General features: G+C 52.7%; 1 protein-coding gene across 3 annotated transcripts in view; it reads right to left on the bottom strand.

Annotated features, from left to right (window-relative positions):
* The window catches only part of Olfm2 (olfactomedin 2), a 43,994-nt gene extending 27,634 nt beyond the window's left edge, over positions 1–16,360 (bottom strand). The window contains exons 1-3 of one of the 3 annotated variants that reach the window (XM_077795788.1): positions 16,256–16,360; positions 12,370–12,389; positions 5,110–5,134 (exon numbers count right to left, since the gene is read on the bottom strand). In XM_077795788.1, coding sequence (XP_077651914.1) covers positions 5,110–5,134; positions 12,370–12,389; positions 16,256–16,360 — 150 coding nt within the window. Of the gene's footprint in view, positions 1–5,109; positions 5,135–9,240; positions 9,259–12,369; positions 12,390–16,225 lie in introns of all 3 variants that reach the window. The other 2 variants (XM_026399793.2, XM_026399792.2) reach the window with 2 other exon arrangements.
* Between the last annotated feature and the right edge of the window lie 10,090 nt (positions 16,361–26,450).

Genomic DNA, 26,450 nt, shown 5'->3' with positions numbered 1-26,450 from the left:
ACCTCGCTGTTCTCCCCACAGCCACCAGAGGGCACCTGAATACCTGCATCATGGCCCCACCCTCTGCTCAGAACCCTCCACAGCTCCCATCTTGAACATGTCCCCCAAGGCTCACATGTCAGAAACGTAATTCCCAAATTCATTTGTTGATGGTAGCTGGAGGAGGAGCTCCGGGGAGGCAGTGGGCCTGATGAAGTCGTGACAGGATCGGTGCTCTTCTAAAGAAGGGGAAGGGAGCCGCGGGCCCTGCTCCCCGTCTCCTGCCTCCACACTCCAAGCACGCGCCTTCCTCCTCAGGTCTCTGCACGGGCTGTTCCCTCTGCCTGAAATGTCCTTCCAGTTCCTTCAAGTCTTTACTCAAATGTCATTGTTTCCAGAGGCCCCTTCTGGCTCTGGGAACTCCTGGGGTCCCAGCAAGCCCTGCACCTTTTCTGCTCCCCACATGCCATATCGCTGAAGCACTCATTTTGCAAACTGTCTTTCCTCCCTTCAGAATGTCAGGCAGGTGTTTTAAACCCATTTTTACTGACTGGAGTGTCACCCTCACCTAGAATAGAGCACCTTGCACACAGCAGGTGCTGGGTGGCTGCTTGTTATTTTGACTGTGTGGGGGGCGGGTACTGGGGCTCAAACCCAGGCCCTCACACGGGCTGGGCAAATGTGCTACCCAGCACCATCTTATTTGTTTTGTTTTGTTTGGGAGATGGAACCGGGGGCACTCAATCACTGAGCCATTTTTTTTTTTTTTAATTGAGACAAGATCTTGCTAAAGTGCTTAGGGCCTCACTAAATTTCTGAGACTGACCTTGAACTTGAGATCCTCCTGTCTCAGCCTCCCGAGTGGCTGGGGTTACAGGTGTGTGCCACTGCACCCAGCACGTTTGCTATTTTTAAAACTCTGCACTACAGCTCTGCAAGGTAAGGACTCTCAACGTGCCTCTTATGTGGATGGGACTGAGGCCATAAAAGGTGTCCTGCTGAGATCATGGGTCAGGAGGTGGCCGCATGGGCTGGGACCCTGGGCTTCTCTACGGTGGTGCGTGATTGTGTGCGGCTGGGCGCTGTGTGTGCTGCTCTCAGCAAGAGTGGCTGTCGCTGCTGGAGGGTAGACAGGGGGAGGCTAGACAGGGGGAGGCTGCCTGCATATGCTCAGGTCCACTTTGTAGGGTGCCGTGTGTGTGTGTGTGTGTGTGTGTGTGTGTGTGTGTGTGTGTGGAAGGCGGTGGCCGGCCCAGGCAGGAGTGAGCACGTGTCTGTGTGCCTAGCTGGGTGTGAGTGCATGCACGTGTGCAAGGGTAGCTCTGGAGGCTCGGTTGGGGTCGGAGCTGAACTTGAAGGAATCAGTGGGTGAGGGAAGAACCCCATCAGCCACAGGCCTGTTATTTATAGATGGATCCTGGTTCATAAATTCCAAATGTTTTTTTTTTTTTTTGTCTCCCTCACTGCCAGGCCCCTATAAATATTCATGAGTTTCCTGCCTTGGAATATTTGAGTAGTCACAGGGGGAGCAGGGCTGGCCGGGAGAGGGGCGGAGAGGGTCCCTGGTGGTGCTGGGTGGGGGCGCAGGAGGAGGCCGGGGTGTCTCTGGGTTTGCTCCCCCCTGGGCTTCCCTCCCAGGCTGCAGCTGGCAGGATGAGGCAGGTTCTCAGCCAACGCAGAGACCTTCCAACGCCCATTATGATTCTTCCCAGTGTCTGTGGAAAAACACCGCCCACTCCCGGGCCAGGGAAGGTGTTTGTGCTGCTCTGTCTCCAGCTCCAGCTCCAGGTGGGAAAGCTAATTACCCTGGGCCCCCCTCCGCAGAGGCCAGGGGACCCTCTGATGTTCCCAGGGCAAGGGGGCCCTGGAGGAAGGTGTGCGTGGCTCATCTCACCAATGGTGTGGGCCAGCAGGGCTGGACAGCAGGGGAAGAAACTGTGTGTGCGTGCACACGTGTGTACGTGCATCTAGGAGTGTGTGACTTTCTTGAGCGCGTGGAAGTGCAGCCGTGGAACTGTTGGTGTTTTGCAGTTCTTTTCTCCTGGGCAGACGATAGGACTGTACTTCACCAGTGTGGCCACGTGACTGCCGCCTCAGGAGTGGAAATTACTTCCAGGAGAAAGCTTTAAGAGGTGGCATGTGATTTGCCCTGTTCTTGCATCAATGATTGAAGTCATCTGGGTTAATGCAGAGTCCCCACCAGCAGGGTTCCCAAGTGACCAGACAAGGCAGAGACCCCTAACGACCCTCAGGCAGCAAGAGTCAAATCTCATTTGTCTGCTCCATGGTACTGAGACTTGGGAATGGTTTTGTTACACAGCGGAGCGTGGCCTATACTGACCAGCACAGAACGTGTGAGTGGGTGAGACTGAGGTGTGGCACATCTGTGTCCAGGGACCCAGGATGGGCACGAGTGTGCAGCTACGTGTATGCTCACATGTGTGAGCCTCAGCGAGTGCATGAAACCAGTGTACGATGGCAGAAAGGGGCTGAGTAAGGGTGTGCAAGCCTGCGCGTGCAGATGTGCAGCTGAGCGTGAAGGGCAGGGCTCTGTACCGCACAACCCCAGGGGCACTGCCTTGGAGCAAGTCAAGGCAGAGTTGCACACATTGTAGACGTGAAAGTGGCCAGCGTGGGAGGCTGTCAGTGTGCCAGGGACCTGAGGGTGGTGTGCCTACAGGGCCACCATGTGATCTGTGCACATGTGTGTGAGGGAGTGTATGTCAGTGTGCAATGCTTGTGTTTGAGGCGTGCGCATGGGTCTGTGTGGACACGTTTGCACACGTATCTGCTACAGCGTGAACATGTGAATCCCTGCGTGTGATGAGCCCAGGCCTGTCAGAGTAGTCACGGGGACACGGGAGGAGGCACGGCGCCCCCACCCCCACCCCCCTCAGCTAAGCCTGTTTCCAGGCTCCTGGGTGGCGCTGGATCAAATTCCGACCGAGGATGACCTGGCATGGCAAGATGAAATTCTCTTCCCCTCCTGGGTCTTGGGACATTTCAAGTCATTTGCAGTGGTTCTTAGTCCCAGAGGTACTCAACAGTTTGGGCAAAGTGGTTCAACGAGTGGGGAGGGCAAACCCGGGCCCCTTCTGCTCCCCCAAGGTAGATCATTTCCTGTCCTGTCCACGTGTGTGCTGCTCTGATCTAGTCAGGGCTCGGCCTTGGTCTGTCCCAGGGTCTGGGTTCGTTCTTGTCCACCGAGTAGCCCTGATCTACCCAGGATTTGGATTTGGGGCTGGTCTCCTAGCACCAGGCTTATTTTGGTCTAGCCCTAGACCCAAGTTCAGCCTGTGTCTATCCGGGGCTTCAGCTTGACCTAAGAGACAAGAGCCAACCAGGGAGTATCGTAGCCCTCAGATTGTCCCGGGCCTCGAATGTACCACCACCTTGGGACCCGAGCTGAGCCTGGTCTATCTCAGGGGCCACCTGGCCCTGGCTGAACTTTCCCAGGTAAGTGAGAAATTCACAGCCAAGGGGTCACGTCCACAGCACCCGTTGCTCACAGAACACTCAGGAACTCGTGGATAAGTGTCCGTCGCAAATGACTGGTGTGTCCCAGGATTAACGAGGGTAAGGAGATTTTATTTTTCCAAAGTCATTATCTGAAGTTCATTAAGTTGGATTTTTATGGGTCTTTTTTGAGGATTATTATAAGGGGTTCTTGATTTGCTATGCTAAATGGCATTGATCTTCAGGAGTTGGGGACTTCATGAGAACCCATCATGGGGTCTTACTCATAGATGCTGGAGTTGGAAACCCCTCCATCTGGGCTGTCCCCAGGCTCGGTTGCCACGCCGCACACTTGGCGCTCTGGCGGAGCGTTGCAAGGAGCTTTCTTCATGGGTGTGACGGGCGGTGTGTGTGTGTGTGTATGTGTTCGTGCACTGTCACAGGCCAGCACACGCTCAACCGAAAGGCTCAGAACCTTCCATCTCCTCCAACCATCCCTGGCCTCACTCCAAACCTCCCAGAGGAAATCAGAACCACACAATGAAGTCCCCCTTCTCCCTAGTGACAACTTCTGTCTCATTCTGTCCTCTCCTTCTTCCAGGGTGAGAAGCTCTTTCTCATTCTGCAGTTCTAGTTGGACCCCTCCGCCTTCTTGGGACTCCCAACAAACCATCTCGTCTCTATCCTGCGGATTCAACCCCTCGCAAGCGGAACTTTGTCACTCGAGTGCTTCCTAGAAAAGAAGACAGACCCAGCCGCCTTGCTTGACCCCCTCTACTTCTCCCCCCCTTTCTAAGCTGCCTCTATCTCCCCGCTTCCTGCACCGGCTTCTCTACCCCTTCCCCTGGTTTCTGATCCTCAGCTCCTGCCAAGCCCACCAGGGGCCTCCACGTTTCCACACCCAGGAGATGCCTGTGGCTCACCGTCTTTCTGAACCCTGGCTCCGCTGACGTCTCTTTCTCTGTACATTTCCTTGGCCACCATGACACATGTGGTTTGGGCACCTCTCCTGGAATCCATGAGTTGGAAACTTAATCCCCAAGGTGCCTGGGCTCCTGTTATTTGGAAGTGGTGGCTTCAAGAGGTGCTTAGGTCCTGGAAGCTCTGCCCTAATGGATTCATCAATCCGCCATGGATCAATGGGTCACGGAGGGCGTGGCCTTGTGATCAGGGTGGTCTCTCTCTGGGTAGCCGGCTCTGGCTGGCCACGTGGCGCAGAGGAAGGCCCCCGCTGGCACCATGCTCTAGACTTCCCAGCCCCCAGAGCCGCGAGTAAATGAATATCTGTTCTTTATAAATCACCCAGCTTGTGGTATTCAGTTATAGCCACAGAAAACAGACCCAGACACATCCTGCACGGCTCCCTCCTATCGCAGACTCGTCCTCCTCTACCCGATGATTAAATGGACTCAGGTTTCTCCGTCTCAGCACAGATAACCCCATTCTGTGCAATCGATGTGAGCAGCATCTCTGACTTCTACCCGCTAGATGCGCGCGGTGTCCCCCTCTCCACCCTGAGAGCAAGCTCTCTGGGCAGGGCCAGGGGTCCCCTGGGGGAATAGTGGCCCTCTAGTCTCAGCCGTGGCCCTCCCTCCCCTGCACCTCTCTCTAAAGGTTCCTCCCCCACTGAGGCTCCCATGGCCCCCCGCTGCACGGGTTCTCAGAACCCCCCACCCCTGTCCACATGTCCATCCAGCCCCTCGGCTGCACCCCTGCCCCCAGACGTCTCTAAAGCCCTGAATCCCAACAGGCTCAACTCTGAAGGCAAGACCTCTGCTCTCGCACCTTGGTTTCACTCAGTGGCCCCTGAGTCTCCATCTCCATCCCTTCCAGGTAAGTGGGTCAGGCACTCGGGCCCTATTTCTCCTCGCTCACCAAACCTGGCTGACTCCAATTCCTAGATCAGAGACGTCACAGATGGTTCTCCACCTCCATCACCATTCAATGGTCTGAGCCATCTTCACAACTTGGAAAGTCCATCTGGTCTGCCTCAACGGACTCTCTGGTCCTGGGATGGGTGGTTCTGCCACTCCCTGCCACGATGTGCTCCCTCATCACAGGCCCAAAAGCAACAGCACCAACCGACCATGGACTGAAACCTCTGAAACGAGGAGCCAAAATAAGCATTTTTGCTTTGTAAGTTGATTGTCTCAGGTGTTACAGTAACAGAAAGCTGACGAACACCGTCCCTTGCCACCACCATGCTTTGCCCTGCACTTGGAACCAGACAGTAATTTCTTGTTTGTTTGCAATTGGTCTCTTCCCACCAAATGTCGGCTTGCAAGAGCGAGTGCTGTGTCTGTCTCACGCAGAGTGTGGTATAAATATTTGTTAAATGAATTGATAGAGGAGTAACTGAATGAATGAAAGATGGCCCTCTGGGCCCCTGGAGCACCACCTACTGGGTTTTGAGAGATCCCCTGACAGCTCCTGTGTCCCTGGGCCAGTTAGGGACACCACCCCCCACCCCCACCCAGGCCAATAGGAGGCAATTGAAAATGGAAAGAGACGTCAGGGAAGAGCCAGCCAGTGAGAGGGGCAGAGGGTGAGGGCTGGAAGGAGCCAGCTGGAGCAGGAGGGAGGAGAAGACGATGAGGCCAGAGCTGGACAAGGCCAGAGCTGGGAACAGGCAGGGCTGGGGGACAGGAGGCAAACCAGATGTAAAGGACCGGGACCTCTCTCACGCAGAAGCTCGTCACGATTGATGGTAACAGTGATTCTGCAAAATGCGAACCGTGATCCCTTGCGTGCACCTGGCCCTTGCTTGTGCCAGGCGCCTGTTGGTACATCAGCCCCCGTAATTAGTCCTGGGGGTCAGGGGGTCAGTGGGGTGGGTAGCCATGTACCTATCTCACATCAATGTAAATCCAGGCAAATGACCGTGTGCATCAGTGGACGAGGGCACCCACGGCCATGATCGCTCCCTTGTTAGTGGTTTGCAGCATCCTGTTCTCCTGTTCGAAGGCTCCTCGACTTACAATGGAGTTACATCCTAATAAACCCAGAAGTCGAAAATGCGCTGGACACACCTCACCTTCCAAATATCACAGCTGAGCCGCGCAGCATGCGTGGAGCGCCTGTTATGTGCACCTGTGATGGCGTGGCCAATGGCACTGTCATACTGTACAGTGCCAATCTGGGAAACAGTCAAAAATCAAAATGAATGTGTATTGCTTTTTACTCCATCTGAAAGCACCGTAATTCAGGGATCATCTGTCCTCTATGTACAACTGAGAGCTCACGGGTCAGTGTGAGAACCCAGTGTACCTGGACACTGGTATGTGTGTGTCTGTTTTCCTCCATCCTCAGTCAGTCACGTCCACGTGACGCTCTACAGCCAAGTGCACACATGCATGTTGCCCCTACCCAGAAGTGTGCCACACTGGGTCATGCCCATCACACAGGTCAACACCTCCTTGTAAATTCCATGGCCGTGTGTATGATCTTCTGGACAACCAGGAACACGTGTGTAAGTCCACCCAAGGGCCATAAATATGTTATATATCGGGTTCTATTTAAGAACAGCTGTGACCTTCCATGTATAACTCTCTTCGTCCACTCACATCCACCTGCCTGCATCCACGAGCATCCCTACACTCGTCTCAGTAGCAACGGACATCTGTATACCGTCTGTCAACTGCCCTCCTAGGTCTCCCCAGTGAACTCATTAGCATTGCAGTCAGTCCTGAAATATTCCTGCAGAATTTATGCTTTACTAATAAGCCTGATGTCCTGCTGAGGTCACATGGCACTCACAGGGCTAATGGAGCCAGCCTTGGCCAACAGGGTTGGGACATCCAGGACTCCCGGAATGGCCAGAGAACACACAAGAATGAATGAATTCCTCTCTCTTCTCACTGCACCAAATGTCTCAGTCAGTGTCTACCTGCAGAATGTAAGTCACTGTTCAAGATATGTTTATGGCCCCAACACGGCCCTGGCATCCTGCTGAGGACTACATCACTAGATTTGCCATTATACTGAAGACTGCATCACACACTACACTGAGGGCTGCATCAACAGACTTGGCATACTGAAGGCTGCATTCCCTTTGGGGCATTCCACCAAGGGTTGAGTCATCAGACCTGTCTTTACATGAACATTGAGTCATTCTTCCAGTGATACTCCTGAAGGCCCTCATGGAGACTGAGCATTATACTGAAGGCTCCATAACTAGAAAGTGAAATTGAGAAGCAGCACCTTCCCTCAGCCCTGGTGACTCCTGTGTGGGGCTGAGAGATGGTCCTAAGGGGTCCAGGAGAGTGGCCCAGTGGAGAAGCTGGAAACCTGGAGTCGTGCATTGGGGAAGGAAGCCAGAAGACAGAGGAGCACTAGTACATCAAGAGCCAGAACCTAACCCTCTTGAGCTCCTGGTGCTGAAGGAGCTGGGGAGATGCCCAAAGTGTAACTTGGGGCCCTTCACTGGAGCCCTGGAAGCTGCAGCTCCCGTCATGCTCAGCTCCCCTGCCCAGGGGCCCTGCCGACACATCCCTGGCCACTCCCTCGAGGAGAGATCTGCACCTGAGGGCACAGGCCTCTGCAGGACCAGGCAGCCGCTGTGCTGAGACAGCCCGGGCATGTGACGTGCCCCACGCGCCCCACTGCACCTCAACACCCTAGAGTGTGCCCCACATGCCCCGCAGTCCCCACGATCGCCATGTCCCCTAGGCTCAGACACCCTGGGTGGCATCAGATTCCCCTGACTCAAAGGTGCACACCTGCCACCAACACCAGCTCAGACACACCGGGACACGCCCCACCACGTAGGGCCAGGCTCCAACACACACGCCCGTGTCCGAGCGAGCTTTGGGGTCCGGCAGGTCCCCAGCTTCTGCCCGGGTCTACACGCTGCGGATGGACTGCCGGGCAACAGGGAGAAGCTGTTATGAATTAACCATGGAGGCCCGGGAGCGCTTGGCCCTGCCACCGTCACTGGCTGCTGCCCTCCCAGGAGGCTGTGGGACCGCAGGGCGGGGGACAGGGCAGGCAGAGTGGCTCGCTTAATTAATTAGTCCTAATTGAGATATCTTTGCAAATATCCCTTTATTGAAGGACACGATTCCATCTGTTCCTTGGGAATTTGTCGCCTCTATTTGTGGCCAGCCCTTGAGTACCGCAGAAATGACAAGAAAGAGCACTCAAGGAGGCCACGGCTTGCACCTCGGCCACGCTCCCGATAATGACAGTGGCCCCCGGGGACGGGCGGGCGGAGGGGCTGGAGATCCAGAGATCCAGCGGAGAGACCGAGAGATAGCAGAGAGATTGGGGGGGGCTGGGCCAGAGCAGGAGGGACACCTGGGCAGGTAGAGGCACAGAAACTTCCCATCAGGGAGGACAGACGTGGGCGCAGAGGGGCCGGCGTGGTGTGGTCGCATCTCCCTCTGCCTTTCCCACCTCGCCCGGCCTCCTGGGCACAGCACCCGCCGCCAAGGCAGCCACAATCAGGCCTGATTCCTCTTGGCCCTCGCAGCCTCCCCTTCCCTCTCCTCCTCTCCCTCCCCAGTCACTCCCGCAATCATCTCCCTTGTTCAAAATGAGCTGCTGCAGCTGTAGCCAGACAGCTGTTCATCTTGGAGCCAGTGCCCGGCCTGGTGGCTGGGTCCTAGAGGGACGCCCTCCTGGACGGCAGCAGGAGGGGGCATGGGGCTTGGCTCCCACCTCCACCCCAGCTGCCACCAGAGCTTGGCCCCCAGGCCCAGTGACCGCAGGGGTCTGGATGCCCCCGACTGACCTGAAGCCTTCCTGGTCTTGCGCTCCCCTGGCCCGCCATGTCCCACCCACCGCAGCCTTCCTGACACCCGACACATCCTCGCTCAGGAGCCTCTCAAGTCTGAGAATTCCAGTCTGTTCCACACCCTCCACCCCAGCCCTGCCAGGGTCCCGTGGTAATATGCAGACGGAACCCCAGACAGACAGATGGACAGACATGTAGGAGACATAAAGGTGGTGACATCCAGAGGCAGAGATGTCAGAGAGACAGAGACACATAAGACAAAGACAGAATGAAACAGATTGTGTGTGTGAGAGAGAAACAGAGAGAGAGAGAGAGAAGGGGTTGGGGCTCAGCAAGCATGAGGCCTCAGTTTGATCCCCAATACTGAAAAAAAAAAAAACCAGGAGAGAGGATGACAGAGATAAAGACACACAGACACACACAAGGACACACACACAGACACACACACACACACACACACACACACACACATACATATGATCAGCAGTGGACACTCAGCAAACATGTAAGGAGTATTTACTATTTGCTGTGAATACATAGTAAAGTTAGCAAGAAATAAACACTGTGAGCCAGGCACCCCTGAGGACCCAGCTACTCAGGAGGCTGAGGCAGGAGGATCACTTGAGCCCAGGAGCTTGAGGCCAGCCTCAACATAGTGAGACCCAGGACTGTTAAAAAAAAAAAAAGAAAGAAAAAAGGACATCTCTATCCATTGAGATAGAGATGGGGCTGCAGAAGTTCAAAACCTTGGCACTGAGGCTGAGACAGAGAAAGGTGGAGCCAGGCCGACCCCACGCCTAGTCCCCTGTCCCTCTGCCTGTTTTCCCTCCAGCCTGGCCTCCTAGCAGCTGCCTCTTCCCTCCGGAGCAAGAACACACCCAAGCCCATGCCCAGCCATTCCAAAGCCCCCCCACCCCACCCCGGGCTCCCCAGAGGGTGGCCTTCCTTCCCTGCAGCCAGACAAGGGGGGTGCAGCAGCTTTCCAACTGGCCCTCAGATAGACATCCTGACCACTGAGTCTCGGTGGCCTCACGGTCCATTCCTGCCCCACTCAACGTGGCATCCGAGCACCCAGACCAACTCCCTTTATGCCCTGGACATGGCTGACATTCGGGGTGCCCCATGCCCCTCCTGACACACTGCCCCGGGCCCTCACGGCCCTCTTCCTCTCCTCTGCTGGCGGGTCCCTGCCCTCCTTCCCCAGGAGCACCTCCTTCTCGGCTGGAAGACTCAGTGAGGAGCTGGGGGTGCAGCTCAGGGGTGCAGCTCAGGGGTGCAGCTCAGGGGTGCAGTGGGCACTCACATGCCACAGGAGGGGCGGGGGACTCTTAGGCATCGCCACCTCCAGGAACCCGCCAGGCTGGTTTCAGTGCCTCCTCTGGCTCCCACAACCTCCCAGAAATATCCCTGTCACTAAACAAACCTCGTCATGTCACAAGTCATGCTGATGAGACTGTGATCCAACTGAAGTCAGAGACCTTGTTCTGTGTGTGTGTGTGTGCGCGCATGCGTGTGTGCGTGTGTGCGTGCGTGTGTGTGTGTGTGTGTGTGTGTGTGTGTGTGTGGTGCTGAGATGGGACCCGGTCTTCGCACGTGCTAGGCAAGTCTCCCTCCTGTCCCATACTCTGGAACCCTTGCCGCTATGAAGCAGGTGCTCAACCAGCATCGCCTTGCGCGTGAGGGTCCTGAGCAGAAGTCAGGAGCCATGACCTGGGCAGGAGCTTGAGCCCAGGAGCCTGAGGCCAGGCACAAGGTGGACATGGCCGATGGAAGCCAATTCCAAACGCCTTCTCCTTCTCTTGGCCTTGACTCTGGTCCAGCTCTATCATCACCCACCTGGAGAAGTGCAGCCACCTCTGCCCTGGTCTCTGGGCTCCTCCCTTGTGTCCCCGCCAGTTGGCCCTTCCCAGAGGCCCCAGCAGGCAACTGTGAGCCCTAATCCCATCCCTACCCATGCAGAACCCCCCAGAGCATCCCATCCAGTCACCATGTATTCATTTAACAAGTACTTATTGGACACCTACTATGTGCTTTGTTCCAGGTTGGGCCTAAAATAGTCTACAAAGACTGACTTTTATGGCCATGCTATGTAGCAGGGGGATCAAACAAGACTAAAGCCTGTTACAAGGTTACAGTGCCTTAACAAGGAAGCAGCGCAAGGAGGTGGGAGGGCGTGTTACATCTCAAGTCCTGGCACAGCCCTCAAACAAGGTATGGCTCCTGTCATCTCCTTCCCCTCCCCTCCTCTCGCTCTCCCCTCCCCCACTCTGCAACTCCTCCATGGGCCTCCAAAGCCACTTCAGGGCCTTTGTACCTTCTGTTCCCTCAACCGCCAACTCTTTTCCTCTAGATATCCCCCCTGGCTTCCTTCAGATCTCTGCACAAATGTCACCTCCTCAGAGAGGTCACTCAATCCAAAATAGCTCTCTCATCTCTCCCCCCAGCCCCCGTCCAATTCTGCTCTATGTTCCTTCGGTAGAAGGAACTGCCACCTGAGGTAGGTTAGATTTGGGTACACTTGTTGCCCCCCACCCTGCCCCAGAATGTCAGGCCCACAAGGGCAAGGATTTCTGTCTGTTTTGTTTGCAGCTTGGCACATAATAGGTGCCCAAGAAACACTGGTTGAATGAACAAGTGGGTGAGTGAATGAATGCACAGAGGCAGCCCCTGTGAGAATTCCTGTCCTTTAAGTAAGAGGAGCAGAGACCGGCAGAGTGGGGTGGCCCTGGCAAATACTTGACTGTTCATCCCACGTGGTCCAGGTTGCGGGACAATCGTATGTCTTGCCCTCCTCGAGGTAAGGCATGGCCGTGAGACATCTTTTAACCAGTGAACTTTGAGCAAAAGTAATCTATGTCACTTCTCAGGCAAAGCTTTAGGAATCAGTGGGGGATGTGCCGTGCCCTGACTCTCTTCCTCCCTCAATGATCATGTCACAAGAGAGCATCCATCATCCTGAGTTCCTCCAACACCTTCAGTCCGTGGGTGACCACCATGGACAGCTCTCCACCCACCACCGCCAGCCAAGGATGGACCCATCAGGGAATCAGGAATTAAGCCAGGCTGTTAAACGGGGGCTATTGGGGATATTTGTTGCCATAGTGTCACTAAGCCTCTCTCGACTGATTTGGGAGTCTCCCCACCCCCACCCCCAAAAATCATCAAGAAAATATGGATTGTGAGTCTTGGTTCTACTCCACCAGCCTTTTGCTGATAGCTGCTCAGACCCTCCCCACACTTCCTGGGAGCAAAAGGGTCCTCCCCCAATAGAACAGCCTCCCCCATCTCCCCAGCCCTTAAGCTGGACGGAAGGCACAAGGGCATAACATACAAGATGCAGGTAGCTCACTTCGGGCCCTGTCATGACGGCAGCCGCTGGCAATGGCGGTGACCGCTCTTAGTCTGGGTCTGGATTTATGGTCCCCAGGTGAGAAGCCTTTCCACCGAAGGCTCCATCCCACAGGGATGGTTTATGGCTGGGAGATGGCCAGAGGTACCAGCAGTGGCTGCTTCCTCCCTCCTCCTCCCTGGAGATGGTCCACAAGCACAAGCTAAGCTGCTGCTCTGGAGCGAGGAGGGGAGAGCCAGAGAGAAGCACGACCCTAGGTCTGGGCTCACCCCTTCCACATCACTGAGGTCCTTTGAGTCAAACGCCAGCAAGTGCGCTGCATCATGGTGCCGTGAATCCACACTGCTTAGGTTTCTAAACCCTCAGCCTCTCCCAGGTTGGTGTCTATACCTCCCTATAACTCCTCTTTACTGAGCACCTACTATGTGCCTGATCACTTCCATTCTACCCCCCCAAATCCTTATGAAAGGGACATTGATTTAGACACCTGATAAATATTTATTCCAGACCTACTATGTGCTTGGCTTAAAAAGTGAACACAACGCTTCCCTACTAAGCACCCACTATGTTGGGTCGTGTTTTTCCTTTGAAAGTGGAATTTGAGAATCTCTAGGATAGTGTGATTGTTTATTTTAGCCACTTGACACATATTTGTGGTAAGCCTACTATGCAAAACACAGCTGTCTCATGGATCTTATAGTCTAATGGAGATACTGAGTTCTCCTTGACTAACTCAAACGTTGGAGTTCAGAGAGATTATATGATTTCCCCAAGTTTACAGTTAAGGCCAGAATCAAACCCCGACATTTTAAATTCAAAGTCCTATTATTAATTGAGCATCTGTCCAGAGAGGCACAAAGCTGGGGCCTTTCAGATACACACATACTTGACATAGAAGAGGCACTTGGTAGTTTTGTTGAGGAAATAAATGGATCAAAGGATGGATGGATGGAGATATGGATGGATGGAGAGGGATGGATGCACAGAGGATAGACAAAGAGATGGATGGATGATAGAGAATGGGGGCAGGGATTGGTGGATACATGATAGAGGTGGACAATGGGAGCAAAGACCTGTAGATAAGTAATGGAAATGGATGAGACAGGGCGATGGAGAGATGGATAAAAGGATGGAGGAACCGGTGGATGGAAAGACAACGAAGGGACAGAGACAAGATGGATGTGTGGAAGACCAAGTGTAAAGGTGGATGGACAGATGGAATAAAGAATGGACAGATGGGCGGGCTGGTGGAATGATGGCTGGAGAGAGAGACGTAAGGATGAATGCGAAGAGATGGATAGATGGACGGATGGATGGGCAGATAGAAGAATGGATGGATGGGGGCCTGGACAGTAGATGCTGTTACCCACAATGATTCTGTGAGGTAGAAATTATCATAATCATTTTATAGATGAGGAAACTACAGCACAGAGTGGTGTAGCCACTAGTGGATCCAGGGACACAGAGAAAGTGGCGAGAAAATCCAGATTCTAAGGTAAGTTTATCAGATTCCCAAGACCTTTTCTTGAGCACCCCACGGTGGTCATCACCCCCCAGGCCCCACCCTGAGTCCTTTAGCATCTCACGCCACAGAGCCCTTTTGTCAAGGATAGTAAGACTGAGGGATGGGCGGGGGTCAGGGATGCGGGGGCCATTAACTTTCAGCAGGTGATTCCATGACAGCCTTGGATCAGGGACTGTTAGCTATGAAGGGCTCAAGGTCCGTTTAGGAACATCAACAGACACACATACACACGTAACACACACACACACCTGCACACAGGCAAGCAAGCACAATTAATAAATACACACGTGCCTATGTGCACACACAAAGCATGCACGTTCACCCTTAGTGCACACAAAAATGCTGGGCACATGAACAATTTGCACACACATGCACGCATAAATCATAATTTAGAAGTGCTCGCACACACTTATGTATACACATTCCCCATATATGCCATAAGCTCACATGCTCACACACACCTGTATATAACACATACATGAGTTACACAGACTGGCACTCTCCATGGGGGAGGGGAACTGGCCTCTGCTTTCAGGGAACGCATCTCTCTTCCCTCAGATAGTAGCTGCAAGAAGGCTGTGTCATATTCACGTACACAAACTCAGATATGCATATGCAATCACATAACACGCAAATCCACAGCAAGGGGCGTACAACTGCAGACACGCAGATGCCTCCATATCCAAACACACTCAGGGACACACCCACACTGATTCTGGGATGGACTCCCACATGCAGGAAAGCGCAACTGGACCCTCATGTCAGCAAGCACATAAACTTTCTCTTCACATCCCCCACATACACATACTGAAACACACGCACAGATGCACACACCAGGACAGACCCAAACAATGTCACTTGATGTGAGACACACAGAAAAATACTGCTTCACAAATTGGCTGCAAGTCTGAGAATGTGGAATGAATAGTCTCACTTGGGTCCAGCCCAATACCACCTCCCTGCAGGGGCCAGACAGAATCTGGGCACAGTGGATGGTGTCTTCCAAGACACACACACACACACACACACACACACACACACACACACACACGCTTGCCTGCAACCCTTGGGAGCAAAGACCTCTCCTTCCAGCCAGGAGGGAGAAGCTGTGGTGCTTACTGAGGGCTAAACAGGGGGGCTGGAGGAGTTGGGGCATCACGGAGCAGAAGAGCTGAGGTCCAGTGCAGCCCAGACCCACCTATTGGGAGGAGTTCTGCCAACAGATTGAAGATGGGAGGGGCTCCAGAGGGGTGACGATGTGAGGGGAGGGGCTGAGGGAAGTTTGCAATGGAGGAAGCCCCCCTCCCCTCTTCCCAAAACAACAGGACCACCATTATGAATCCAACTGAATACCTTCCACCCCCTCCCAGGGAAGCTCTGTGGCGGGGAAGCGGGAGGATAGGGCCCCAGAGGGGGATGGCACAGAAGGGGCGATCCTGGAGCTTCTGGTGGCAGTCTGAGCCCCTGCCTTAGGCTAAGCCCCTCTGCCTTCCGAGGTGGACGAGTTACGGGGATAAATATTCAGCGCATGTTAGACAGGTAAGGATCAGGGAGATGCTGGGGTGGGATTAGGGTCGGTGGGTGCAGGAGAGGAAAAAGAGACAAAAAGAGATTCAAAGTCTGAGACAGTGCGACAGAGATAGAAAGAGATTGGAGAGATGTAAATAGACTCAGAGAAGCAATCAAAAAGAAAAGGAGAGAGAGAGAGAGAGAGAGAGAGAGAGAGACGAACTACTCCGATGCGTTTAGACACAACCAGACAGAGACCCTGAAGGTGGAGACATCGGAGACCCCGAGACCCGCCCCCATGCAGAGGCCGGCTCCCTCCCAGCCCCAGGCACCCCTCCCGCTCCGCGCGACTCAGCCGGGACCGGGCTCAATTCCGCAGCCCTGGCCGCCTCCGCCCGGGCCGGAGCGAGCCCTGGCACTCGGACCCGCTCACTAACAGCCCCGATCCTAATGACAATAACAACGCGGCGCCGCGCGGAGGAGGCAGCTGGGGGTCCCGGGCCCCCTCCGCCCGGTGTCCCGCCACTCAGCCGCGACAGGCATCCCTCGGGAGGGCACTCTCCGCCCGGGATCGCCAGGCGGTCGGGGGTGCGGGGCCCCCGGGGGCTGCGGCGGCGGCCGCGGCGCGGGCACCACGCCCCCCGGGAGCGCCCCCTGCGCGGCGGCCACTCACGATTTTCTCGGAGGCGCCAGCGCGGGACACGGTGCCGTTGAGCCCCACGAGCGAGGGCAGCGTCTGCGACATCCAGTTGGTGACCATGGCCATGGTGCTCAGCACGGCCCCGATCTTGAGCAGCGGCACAGACATCGCGCCCCCGCCTCATGCCCCGCGGCCACCCGCCGAGCGTCCCTGGTCCCGCCGGCCACCAGGCAGGCGCTCGGTCCCTCACCACCCAGCCGCCCCAGGGGCGCGAGCGCGAGCTGGGGGCCGGGCCGGGCCGGCCGGGGGGCTCGGGGACGCGGGCTGCGGCTCGGCGCGCCTCGCGGGCTCCGCTTATAAAGCGCCGGCTCGGCCCCCACCCCCTCCCGCGCCTCCGCGCCGGGCACTTCCAGCCGCCGTGACGTCACGGCTCCGGCCCGAGCCCGGCGGGGGGCGGGGGGCGGGGGGCGGCCGACTGCCCCCTCCCCTCGGCCCGGAGCCCCGGCCAGGAACGCCCCACCGGGCGGGGACCCCTCCAGCGTCCCCACCCGCCCCACCCCCACGCCGCGGCATCCCCAGCCCCGCCCCCCGGCGGCATCCCCACTGCCCCACCGGGGGCTTCCCGGTGCCACCCTCCACGCGCCGCCCCTCCGAGGTCCCCGCCGCGGCGCCCCGCGTCCGGAGTGGGGACAGCCGCCCCATCTCGACCACCGAAGCCGGCGCGGGGCCGGGGTCGCAAGTCCCCATTCACCGACTGCTGTGAGGACGCTAACCCGGCTCTCAGCCGACCCCCGCGCGCCCCCACGGTCGGGCAGCCTGGGGTCCCCGGGGAAGGGGTTTCCCGGTACCGGGACCACTCTGGGGTCCCTCGTGAGTTTCGGGACGAGGGAAGCCCAGAGTGGCGTGGCCCGGAGCAGTAGGCGCGATTCGTGGCTGAGGTGCGGTGAGGGGGTCACTGGGGCCGCGGGAGGGTTTCCCCGGAGGCGCCTCGGGCCGGCCAGTCCCAGGCCCCGCGGCGCTCAACTGGAACTCGGGGTGGGGGCGGGGAACGTGGACTTGGGACCCTCTCCCCGCAGGGCCCGGGACGGCTCGGGGCCCGCTCTCGGCCGAGAGGGGAGCGCAGCCCGCAGCCGCCCACCCACCCACGCAGCAGCCGGCGGCGGGCGGCGGGCGGCGGCGGAGCGCCCGCGGGGCTGAGTCCCTCTGTTTGCCTGCACTCACGCCCCCTCCTGGCGTCCCCGCATCACCTCGCGCCGCCGCCGCCGTCGCCCTCGGCCCGCGGCCGCCGCCGTCTGGAGGCGGCGATGACTCAGGCCTTTCCCGCGGCCGCTCTCGGAGGGCTCGCCCTGGAGAAGCGCAGAACCTGGCGGTGGAAGTGGGGGTCCAGGACTCTCTCTGAGCCCGACCACCCCGAGAGGCAGAATCTACACCTGCGTGACCTCCAGCAGTGACTGCTCCTCTCTGCCTCAGTTTCCTCATTTGCAAAATGGGTGGTTGTGAGGGCTCTGTTACAGGTAAATGGTTTGGCTGCCCTGAGAACCAAGTGATCTATCCAACATCGATCGACTACACCCCAGAGAGCAACAGACAAAAATGCCTACCTTCGCGGAGCTGTGGGGCGAGTCAGACAAGAAACAAAGTGAAACACAAATAGAATATCTGAGGAAGGGGAATAGGGACTACGGAGGGGAGAGTTGATTTTAAATTGAGGAAGCTTACAGTTAAGGAGATATTTAAGAAGGCGAGGGAGGAAGCTATTTGGATATCTGGAGAAGAATTCAAGCATCAGGGACAGCAAGTGCAAAGGCCCTGGGGCAGGACTGTTCAAGGAATAGGAAAGAAGCCAGTGTGGTCGGAATAGAGTGAGCCAGGGGGACAGAGAGGGAGGACAGTGCCTGTAAAGCGCTTTGTACATTGTCTGGGACATGGTACATTTTTCGTAAATAGTAAATGCCATTATTATTATTATTTGCAAGTGATAAAAAAAAGTGTCCTTGCTTACTTGTACAAAACTTCCATTTATTAGCACTGAACGCCAAAAATGGACTTGCTAGCATTTACTGCAACCTCCCAAGAAAAATTTGAAACCCAATGATACCTCTCATCTTCTCGCCCTGAGGGCTGTGTGTCACTGCCCTAGCTCAGTGTAACAGGCGTCTCCCAGCAGTGATCTATTTACTCAGTACTAGATCCACTACTGGGTGCACCTCCTGGCCTCCCACCTCCTCCAGGATCCCCAAACTCCTCTCCCCAAAGGCATCAATTACCTTGCACGGAGCTTTAATTATTTAAGCTACATCCCCAACCCTTTATATGTGGATTTGTGTATTTATTTATTTTTGAGACAGGTGTTCTCTAAATTGCTAAGACGGCGCGATCCTCCTGCCTCAGCCTCCAGAGTAGTAGTGCCACTGGGCCTGGCTTTCCCCTTCTTCTTGAAAGCCATTTCTTCCCTTATTTCAGACACACCTTATCACTCCCTGGTTTTCCCACTTCTGTAGCCTCTTAGTCCCTGGTCCCTACCTACAGATGCCTGCATCTCCCTTCTGGGCTTTGTCCTGCCCCTCACATTTGGCACACCCGATCTGTACCATCCTACCCAACCCCAAGGCCTTGGTTCCACCTGGCACACTCAGGACCTTTGCCCTCGCTGCTCTCTCTACCCAAAACTCTATTACCACAGACGCCCACATGGCTTGTTCCTCTATTTCTTCTGTGTCTATTCTATATCCTTGTATGGGTCAGAGTCATGCCATGCCCTTCTGCAGAAAAAAACTACATTTCCCAGGTTCCTTTGCGCACTGACTTCCTGTTAGATTCAACCAATGGGAGGCACTGGAGGGAGATTGGAGAGTGCCGAGGGAGAAACCCGGTTTCTCTCCTCTCTACCCGGGTTGTGTGGGGGTGGTGCTTTGTGACTGTGCCCACAACCCCCCCCCCCCGTGGCCCCACAAGACCTTCTTCCCCAGTGTCCCTCCAGCAGCTTCTTGCCGAGGCCTGTAGCTGGATTCCCTGATTATGCCATCTGGCTTCTCAACTCCTCCATCTCCCACTTAGCCAATCCCCTGTGTTAAATCCGCTCTCCCTGATCCACATGAATGGTTGTTTCCCTGACTGGACCCTGAGTGATATGGTCTTTGGGGAAGGGGTGCTGTGGACTGAACCCAGGGCCTCATGCCTGCTATGCACAAGCTCCCCACTGAACTTACCCCCAAGTCCAAATACGGCCATCCTTTCTGAACCACCTTCCCTGACCACCTCATCTGCTTCATGAAGCTTCACCCTTTACCCTACTTATTTAATACCAGTACTCTCACCATGTGACATTATTGTATTGCACTTCTATTTGTTGATGGTCTGTCTCCTCCACTAGACCATAGACCCCTAGGACTGTCATTCATATATATATATATTCATATATATATATATATATATATATATATATATTCATATATATATATATATAATCATTTATTTTTTAGTTGTAGATGCACACAATACCTTTATTTATATGTGGTGCTGAGGATCGAACCAAGGGTCTCACACATGCTAGTATACTAGTGCTATACTCTACCACTGAGCCACAACTCCAGCCCCATTATGTCTATATTTTTGACAGCTGAATCTTCAGGACCTAGATCAGCACATGTCATATCGTAGGTGCTCAAGGAGTTGTTCTTTCTTTCTTTCCCTTTCTTCCTGTGTGTGTGGGGGTGTGGGGGATGATCATAGGGATCAAACCCAGGGCCTGGTGCATGTTAGGCAAGTTCTTTACAGCTGAGCTTCATCCCCATCTCTAAGAAATTGTTCTTGATTGACTGACTAAATCAATCCTTTACCTGAGGCCTGTCTACAGCCCAGATCTCCACCTAGAGCTCAGACCACTAAAATCACCTGATTTTTGGACACTTGTACGAGTGTGTTTCACAGAACTAATGACACATTGCGTTCATTAGAATGGCACCAAATAAAAAAGATGGTATCAAGTATTGATGAGGATGTGGAAAAACTGGAACCACACACATTGCTACTAGGAATATCAACTGTTGCAACCACTTTGAGAAACAGGGTAGCAATTTCTTAAAGAGTTAAACGTAAGTCTATCATAGGACCTAACAATTCCATCTACCCGAGAGAAATAAATTATACAACCCTGAAAAGACACATGCATGAATATTCAGAGCAGCATGATTCATAAGGCATGCAACCAAATGCCCATCAGCTGGCGATGGAGGAAAAAACCTTGGTCCATCAATATCAGGGAACTCTTCAGCCACAAAAGGAACAACTATTGATATTTTCTACCATGTGGGTGAACCTCAAAAATATTTTGCTAAATAAAAGAAGCTAGACAGAAAAGGCCACATATTTTATGATTTCATTTGTACAAAGTGTCCAGAAAAGGCAAATCAATGTGATGGAAAGTAGATGAGCGATTGTCTGGAACTGGGGTCAGCAGTGGGGAGGGGATGCAAAGGGGAGTGAGGGATCTTTTGAGGGGGACAGAAATGTCATAAAATGGGATTGGGGTGATGGCTGCATAACTGCAAATTTATGAAAAGTCACTGAATTGCACACGTAAACAGGTGAATTTCATGCTGTGTACACCATATTCCATAAAGCTGTTAAAAAGCAAGGAACAAGCTGGGTGCGGTGGTGCATGCCTGTAATCCTAGAAAGAGGATCATGAGTTCAAAGCCAGCCTCAGCAAAAGCAAGGTGCTAAGCAACTCAGTGAGACCCTGTCTCTAAATAAAATACAAAAAAAGGCTGGGGATGAGCTCAGTGGTCAAGCACCCCTGGGTTTAAAAAAAAAAAAAAAAAGCAAGGAACATTCTTATACTTTTCCTGTGACCTCCCACCCTCCCAGGTGTCCTGCACTTGCACTAACATGAGAGTAAGTGCCTTCTAAGGACTGAAGGACGCTGGCTTCACCCTGGTCCTTGAGCTGATGTACTCACAGTCAGAAACTAGAGGTTATTCCCCTTTAACTCCTTATTCTCCCAGCCTCCCCAGCACGGAGCCAGTGGATCCTGATGCAGAAAACATCTCAACAAAGTGTCTCTTCCTCTCTTCACCATCGTTCTGAGTATCATGCCGGAGAACCACTGAAAGAAATGGGGGCCAGGGTGCAGTGGTGCACACCTGTAATTCTAGAGGCTCGGGAGACTGAGGCGGGAGGATCGTGAGTTCAAAGCCAGCCTCAGCAATGGTGAGTCACTGAGCAACTCAGTGAGGCCCTGTCTCTAAATAAAATACAGAATAGGGCTGGGGATGTGGCTCAGTGGTTGAGTGCCCCTGAGTTCAATCCCTGGTACCCCCCAAAAGAAATGGGGGCCTACCCCAAGAAAAATCCTCAGGAGGAAAAAAAAAAGTTCACCGCTTTCAGAGTAATATGAATCATAGCTAACATGTCTTGAGCTCCTGTTAGGTACCAGGCACCACTTGTAGCAAGGCACAGGTAACGACTCGGAATAGAGGACTATACTTCCCATTTTATAAGAGGAAATAGAGGCACAAAGATGCTAAGAAACTTTCCCAAAGACGCCCAGGTTTTGAGTCTCCATGGTACTGGGATATTTAAACCAGTTCATGGGGGGAGAGAATGAAGGTTGGTTCCTACCTCACACCCTGTACAGAAACCAATTCTAGATGGATTGTTCATCCAAGTGGGAGAGACAAACTCTAAAACTTTTAGGAGAAAACGTGGAAGGATATCTTCATTAGCCTGTTGTGGGCAAGGATTTTTAAAACAGGACCCACTGACAAGCACCATCCGTGAAGGGAAAAAAAATTATGATCTGAACTATGTTAAAATTCAGAAATTCTATTGATTAAAAGAAGCCATTAAAAGAATGAAAAGGAAACTCACAGACTAGGGGACTGTTTGTCATCCTTATGTCCAATCAGGAGCTCGAATTCTGGTTTTATATTTATGTAAGCTATGGTTGTGTGTGTCTATATACAATCTGGACACACACACACACACACACACACACACTCACACCTTCCTACAAAGCAATAAGGAAAAAGCAGGCAGCCTAATGAGAAGCAGGCGAAAGACTTGAACAGACAAAAGGGGGTATCCAGGTGGTCCATCAAGAGGTGAAAAGTACTTAGCATGATTAATCATCAGAAAATGCAAATTAAGTCCACAAGGAGGAACCACGGTGCACCCACCAGAGTGTCTAGAAGGAGACACGCGCAGGTGTTGAGGAGGATGCGCAGCCGTCGAAGGCTCCCCCTGCCGGTGGGAGGGGGAACTGCGGCTCTCTCTGGAAGAGTCTTTGGGGTTCTGGAAGCCTGTTCAGAGGACCTCCCCTGAGCCAGCAGTTCCATTCCTAGACTTTCAGAGTGGAGCCTCGACATCTTCGGATCCCCTACTGACAAACTTGCCTATTTGATACAACTTATTTATGTGTCGAAGGCCAACTGCTGGGACTTTTTTGGTAATTTGTGGCCATGTGCAGAGTATCAAAATGTTGCTGGACTGGGCACCGGTTCCCAGCTGAGGCTGAACAACCAGATGGCCCTGTTTCATAAACGAGCACATTTTTAACAGTCTACTTAGTGTCCTGTTTTCCACACTTTTGTGCATTTTGCTGGTGGCTTCATGTCTTGAATGTTACCCCCCCGCAGGGCCCGAGGTGCTGTCTAGTGTTCCTCCGTGCAAGGCTCTGAGAAAAGCCGCGTGTTAGATAAACTTTATTTGGGTGTGAGTTATAATGCTGGTGGCCATGAGTTCCATATTAACGAATCAAATTTTCAAAGTTTTAAAAAGAAATGCACGTCAAATGGCATTATCTATTATTCCACTAATAAAAATGTTGTGACTTGAGCTTGCAGACAGAGTCACGCATGTTTGCAAGGATGCAGAACACTAGGGCACCATAGCTGGGGACGTTAAAGGGTGCAGCTGCTGAAGAAAACAGCTCAGAGGGCCCTCAAAAATATACATGGGGGCTGTGGCTGCAGCTCATGCAGCACTTGCCTAGCATGGGTGAGGCCCCAGGTTCAATCCTTAGCACCACATAAAAGTAAATAAATAAAATAAAGGTTAAATTTTTAAAAATAAATAAATATGGAATTGCTATGGATCCACAGACTCCACTCTGGGGTATAGACATAAGGGAATCAAAAGCAAGTCCTCAGCAAGATATTTGCACACCCATGTTCTCAGTAGCATTATCCGTAATAGCCAAGAGGTGGAAGCCAGCCGAGTGTCCAGGTACAGATCAACAAAATGTGGGCATCCTTATGATGCAACATGATTCAGCCTTCAAAAGGAAGGAAATAATCCTTGTGGACACGGATGAACTGTGAGGACAGTATGCCAAGGGAAATAAGCCAGCCACAAAAAGACAAACCATGTGTGGTCCCTATTTTTTTTAAAAAAAAATATTTTTTTAGTTGTAGATGGACTCAATATCTTTATTTATTTATTTATTTGTATGTGGTGCTGAGGATCAAACCCAGTGCCTCACATCCGAGGCAAGTGCTCTACCACTGAGTCACCATCCCAGCCCTGCGGGGTCCCTCTTACGGGTGATTCTATAAAAACATCAATCAACAGTCTAATTCATACAAAGAGAAATCAGAATGGGGGGTACCAGGAGTGGGAGGGAGGGGGATCAGGAAGTGATTAATAGGTACAGAGTTTCAGTTCTGCACGATAAAATGAGTTTCATTGGTTGCACAAAAGTGTGAATTTTCTTAATATTACTGAACTGAATACCTGGAAATGGTGATGATGGTAAATTATATACTATTTGTATTTTACCCACAATTTAAAATTTTAAAAATCTTTCATTTGAACTCTCTCTTCCCTGCCCACCGCCGTCTCTTCTATGACTTACTGTCAGCTCAATAAATTCTAAGACCCTTAACCCAGCATTCAGTGTCTTTATAGTCAGATCACAACCTCTAGTTCCAAGTTCACCTCCAAATCTCACCTCCCCATGGACCCCACCAGGCTTCACCTTAGTTCGAGTTTCTAGAACACACCGCATGCTTCCAGGTCTTGTTAGCTTGGCCAACAACCTTCTTCTGCATGGAATGTCCACTCTCCCGTCTTCACACACTCGACCCTCAGGCTCACCTGGAGCCACCTCCTCCAGGAAGCCTGTCTGACTTGACATTTTGCACAATGGACCACACCTGCCACATCTGTCTCCCTGACTGTTGACCGAAAGCCACTCCACAGCAAGCTCTGTCACATGTCTCCACACCCCAGTGCTTCTCTCAGTGACCTTTTCATAGGGGTTACAAGAGAAGTAGAAAGAACTGGGAATCTGTGGTGCTGTCTCAGGACCTAAAAGATGAGGAACTCTTCGCCTCTTCATTCAAAATCTCAGCGGAGTTTGCCTTCTGGTCTCTTTCTTGACACCTCGTCTTCTTATCTGCTAAGCTGGACTCAGACAGATGCTAGTTGCCCAGGATTGTCAGAACTGTGTGTCAGGTGCACGTGGACAGGCACCAAGCGACTACTGGGATTCCCGGGAACCATGAAAATAAGCTTTTGCATACAGACCTCAGAGAACCCATTCGGACTACTCTCTGCTCTTTCCTGGTTCTGACTTGGTTTGTGGCTGAGCCTTGGATGGATGCAAATTGGGACAGATTGAGTTTCCATCCCAGGGGGAAAGGAGTGTGGATGCCCTGTTAAATAAAAGTGGTATCAAGCTGGGCACAGTCACACACGCCTGTAACCCCAGCAGCTAGGGAGGCCAAGACAGGAAAATTGCAAGTTCAAAGTCAGCCTCAGCAACAGTAAGGCCCTAAGCAACTCTGTGAGACCCTGTCTCTAAATAAAATACAAAAATAGGCTTGGGGATGTGGCTTAGTGGTCGAATGCTCCTGAGTTCAATCCCTGGTAAATAATAATAATAATAATAATAATAATAATAATAGGATCAAACTCTGCTCCCATCATGAAACCCTCTTCCCTTTATTTTTTTATGCGGTGCTAAGGATTGAACCCAGTGCCTCACACATGCTAGGCAAGCACTCTACCACTGAGCCCCAACCCCAGCCCTGACACCCTCTTCCCAACACAGCCAGGCTCAAAACCTCCAGAGAGGTAAACTCTTCCACCCCACTGCTTGAGTGCACAAACTATCACCCAGACCTTGGTGTGTGCTAAGAGATTTGGAACAGAGGGTTCTCAGCGAATGCTTTCCAAATGAATGCATGAATGCACAAATAAATTATAACTGCATGTTACTGGCTCCCCAAAACTGACATTGAATTCTGGGGAGACAAAGCCATTGCCCAGACTAGCTGCTGGGCTCATAAGAAACACACGCCCACCCACATGACAGATGCATAGGGAACAGAGTCACGTGCACACACATCCATAGGTATAATTATGGTACAAACATGTCCCTGTGTCAGGCTTCCTGGTGCTGAGTATTCTGCAGGTTCAACCAATGCTGGATCAAAAATATTGGGGAAAAATTGCACCTGCATTGAACATGTACAGACTTTTTATTATTTTCCAAATAATACAGGATAACTCTTTCCATAGCATTAACATTTTATTAGGTATTGTAAGTCATCTAGAGATGATTTAAAGTCTACAGGAGGGTTGCATAGGTTCTATGCAAAAGCTACACCATTTTACATAAAGGACTTGCACATGGGCAGATTTGGGTATCGTAGGAGGTCCTGCAGATACAGAGGCACAACTGTGACAGTCCCTGAACATACACACTGTCGCTGAACATGAGCACATACTACAGACAATTCCTATGGGCCCAGGATTAAAGTGAGGCAAGTTGTACAGGGGCAGAATTGATTCCCACTTTTATTTAAGTTTTTGACATTTTGTGCATAGATATTTTGCATAAATTTTGCCTTTCTTAAAAAAAATTTGGTTAGCTGGGTGTGGTGGTGCATGCCTGTAGTTCCACTGACTTGGAGGCCTGAGGCAGGAGGATCACAAGTTCCAGGCCAGCCTGGGCACCTTAGCCAGACCCTGTCTCAAAATAAAAATCAAAAAGGGCTGGAGGTGTAGTTCAGTGGTAGAGGATCCCTGAATTAAAATCCCAGTACCACAAAAAAATTTAAATAAAAATTTAAAAATGTTTGAATCCCTTAAATTTTGTACTGGAAACAACTGCCTGACTTATGTTGGCTTAAGACAAACACACGCACGGACATGCATAAGCATCACGCACACAGGAACAAAGTTCCTGCACAAACCTCACTTCACCACTAGGTGTCGCCTCAGCTTCTCATCTTAGGCCTAGCCCCCACCA

The sequence above is a fragment of the Urocitellus parryii genome, chromosome 3 (genome assembly GCF_045843805.1).
Source record: "Urocitellus parryii isolate mUroPar1 chromosome 3, mUroPar1.hap1, whole genome shotgun sequence".
In the NCBI taxonomy this organism is placed as follows: domain Eukaryota; kingdom Metazoa; phylum Chordata; class Mammalia; order Rodentia; family Sciuridae; genus Urocitellus; species Urocitellus parryii.
Note: the sequence above shows the minus strand (reverse complement) of the source record. Positions and strands in the feature narration are given on the sequence as shown.